The sequence below is a fragment of the Carlito syrichta genome, unplaced genomic scaffold (assembly GCF_000164805.1).
Source record: "Carlito syrichta isolate Samal-C Ts95f unplaced genomic scaffold, Tarsius_syrichta-2.0.1 Scaffold314155, whole genome shotgun sequence".
Lineage (NCBI taxonomy): Eukaryota > Metazoa > Chordata > Mammalia > Primates > Tarsiidae > Carlito > Carlito syrichta.
In genome coordinates this window covers 346,480-349,764 of record NW_007258251.1, presented here as the reverse complement: position 1 = coordinate 349,764, position 3,285 = coordinate 346,480, and the positions used below count along the sequence as shown (strand labels likewise).

Sequence of the window (3,285 nt, the reverse complement as noted above, 5' to 3'; positions counted from 1 at the left end):
CCTTCCCAGTAGCCAGAATTACAGGCATGCGCTACCACGCCCAGCTGATTTTTTGATTTATTGTAGAGATGAGGTCTCGCTGCCCAGGCAGGTCTCGAACCCGTGGGCTCAGGCAATCCTCTCACCTCAGCCTCCCAAAGGCACGGGATTACAGGCTGAGCCACCGAGCCTGGCTTGTTCCCTTTTTTTTCTTAGTGGTTTAATATGAATTGATCTGAAATACACGTGAATGGAGAAGCCCCCTATTCTTTTTACTCTTTATTAGTGTTGTACACAGTGATATGTATCTTATTATTTTTCCCAAATTAGTGATTATAATTATAATAAATATTTTAGGCTTATGAAACCCAAGTTTTTATTCTTTCTAAATAAATATTGACAATATAAAATTTAGAAGTACATTTACAACTTTATAAGTAATTCATTAACCTATATGTTTTTCATACCATATGCTTCTTAGTTTGTTTTGAACATTGAATATTAGAGCTGAAGAATTTATGAATTTTGGTTTAAAATATTTTTTTCTAGAATGATAGTCTTTTTTTGAAGAGATAGGATAATGTTGTATTTAGAGTCTGTTGACTTTTTTTTGGAAGTGTTCTAAGTTTATTCTCTCTTTAAGTATAGATTCGCATTCTCAAGTCTCCACAAGAGGTAAAACCTGGTGAAAGGCACTATAATATGGCAAAAAGTTACCCAAATGAAGAAAAGGATGCTTGGGATGTGAAGATGTTGCTAGAGGTAGGTTATGGATTCTTGAATGTGATGATGTTAACACCACTTTGTGACTTGTAATACATGAGCTGTATCTGCATTAATGAAGGAGTATATTAGAAAAGATTATGGAAAACTAGGAGCAGTCCACTCCAGCTTTTCCCACAGTAACTGCTTTCTCTGTAGCAGAGCACACAACAAGTAGCAAAAACACAGTGAAATAGGAAAATGAGCCGGGCTTGGTGGCTCCCACCTGTAATCCCAGCAATTTGAGAGGCAGAGGCATGAGGATTTTCTGAACCCTGGGGTTCCATACCAGCCTGGGCAACTTGGCTTGGCAAGACTTCATCTCTACAATAAATCAAGAAATTAACTGGGCATGGTGTCATGCGTCTGTAGTTCCAGCTACTTGGAAGAGACACTCCAACTCAAAAAAATAAAAAGGAAAGTGCTGTAAAGCAGTGCTTCTTAACCTTAATATCTTTGAGAGAGAGAAAAAAAAAGCAGTAAGCTTCAGAGAGACCTGAACTGTATGCAAAATGAACTAAACAGTGTGCCAACAATTTATATACTGAGTATATCCATGTTACTTTCTAGAGAAGATGCACTGACTGTCTTATTAGATTCTCAAAGATATTAAGACTGGTCTCAAACCCCTGAGCTCAGGCAATCCTCTCGCCTCAGCCTCCCAAAGTGCTGAGATTATAGGCTCGAGCCACTGCGCCTAGCCATCACTTTATTTCTTAGGACAGTAATTATCAGACAGGCTATGAACATGTATTTGGACAGTAGACATATAGCTAAATGGATTTTTTTTTTGAGTTGGAGTCTCACTCTGTTGTCCAGGCTGGAGTGCAGTGGCACACTCAAAGGCCACTCTGGTCTCAACTTGCTGGGCTCAGGCGATCCTTCTGCCTCAGCATTCCATGCAGCTGTAACTACAGGCAGATGCCACCATGCTCGACTAACTTTTTGATTTATTGTAGAGATGAGGTCTCACCAAGTTTCCCAGGCTGGTCTTAAACCCCTGGGCTCAGACAATCCTCTCGCCTTGGCCTCCCAAAGTGCTGGGATTACAGGCATGAGCCATTGTGCCCAGCTGCTAAATGGATTTAAAATCTTTATAGTTTCAGAAATATATCTGGAAGTTCTCTACAGGAATTTTTGTTTTTTGTGTTCTTATTTTGTTAATGACTCTAAAGATAGTTAACGTAATCTTTTTATGTGGTATGGATTCTTGCCATATAGCAGGATACTCCCAGATGATTCCAGTGTCTTGAGTTTGTGTGTACTATTGCTTTGTTGTAAAATGACCTTCTGTGAGGTGTTAATTTTTATGGTTGCTCTAACAGCTTACCACAAATCTAGCAGCTTAGAACAACACTTTTATTTATCTCAATAGTTTCCATGGGTTAGTTCAGGCATAGTTTGCCTCATCTGGGTTCTGTGTTCAGAGTCTCATGAGGTCAAAATCAAGTTTTCAACACTTATATGGAATTAAAAGATATTTTTAACTCTTTATATTGAGAACTGTAATGTGCAGTATGTGTATAATACTCTTGCTAACAACCTCAGAGGTGTAATGAGTTAGGTAGCAAGTCTGGGAATCAGCTTGAGGTGCCATAACAAAGTACCACAGTTGGGGCTTAAGCAACAGAAGTTAATTTTTTATAGTTCTGGAGTCTGTAAGTCCAAGATCAAGGTGCTGGCAGGGTTGGTTTCTTCTGAGGCCTCTCTCCTTGACAGAAGATGCTGTCTTTCCTGTGTGTTCACATGGTCCTTTCTTTAGTGTGTGTCTGTGTCCTGATCCCCTCCTTATAAGGAAAACAGGAATATTGGATTAGGGCCCACCCATATGACCTCATTTTACCTTAATGATCTCTTTAAGGGCCTTATTTCTAAATACAGTTATTCTGAGGTACTGTTGGGGGTTGGGACTTCAACATATAAATTTTGGGGTAGCACGGTTCAGTTAGTAACCGAAAAGTTAAAGTGTCTTACCCATGGTTAGTCATACAACTGGTAATGGAAGAGGTAGAATTGAGCAGCCAAATCTCCTTACTTCTAGAACAGCTGAACCATTGCATTGCCATACTTTTCTCTGGGCTTTTAGACAGCCCATATCAGAGGAGAAACCAAAGAGAAGAACGACTTGTGTTTTACAGATGTTCCTCTCCAGTTCTCTTTTCTAAGGCTCCTAGAGTATTCCCAGAAGCTATGCCCTGTTACCACAGAACAGTCAAACTCCTGGTATAGCCATATTTTCATTCCCCATACAGGGCCACCTGACCTGTCATTTACAGTATTTTATTTTATTTTATTTCATTTCTTTTTCTTTTTCTTTTTTTTGAGTTGGAGTCTCACTCTTTCGCCTAGGCTGGAGTGCAGTGACTCACTCACGGCCGCCCCAGCGTCAGCCTGCTGGGCTTCGGCGATCTTCCCGCCTCGTGCTACCTGGCTAATTTTTAAAAATTTATTTATTGTAGAGATGAGGTCTTGCCAAGTTGCCCAGGCTGGTCTTGAACCTGCAGGCTCAGGTAATCCACTTGCCTTGGCCTCCCAAAGTGCTGG

General features: G+C 40.3%; 1 protein-coding gene across 2 annotated transcripts in view; it reads left to right on the top strand.

Moving 5' to 3' along the window:
- The window catches only part of ADAM17 (ADAM metallopeptidase domain 17), a 59,769-nt gene that overhangs the window by 33,052 nt on the left and 23,432 nt on the right, over nucleotides 1-3,285 (top strand). For both annotated transcript variants that reach the window (XM_008071191.2, XM_008071192.2), the window contains exon 8: nucleotides 628-741. In XM_008071191.2, coding sequence (XP_008069382.1) covers nucleotides 628-741 — 114 coding nt within the window. The remainder of the gene's footprint in view (nucleotides 1-627; nucleotides 742-3,285) is intronic.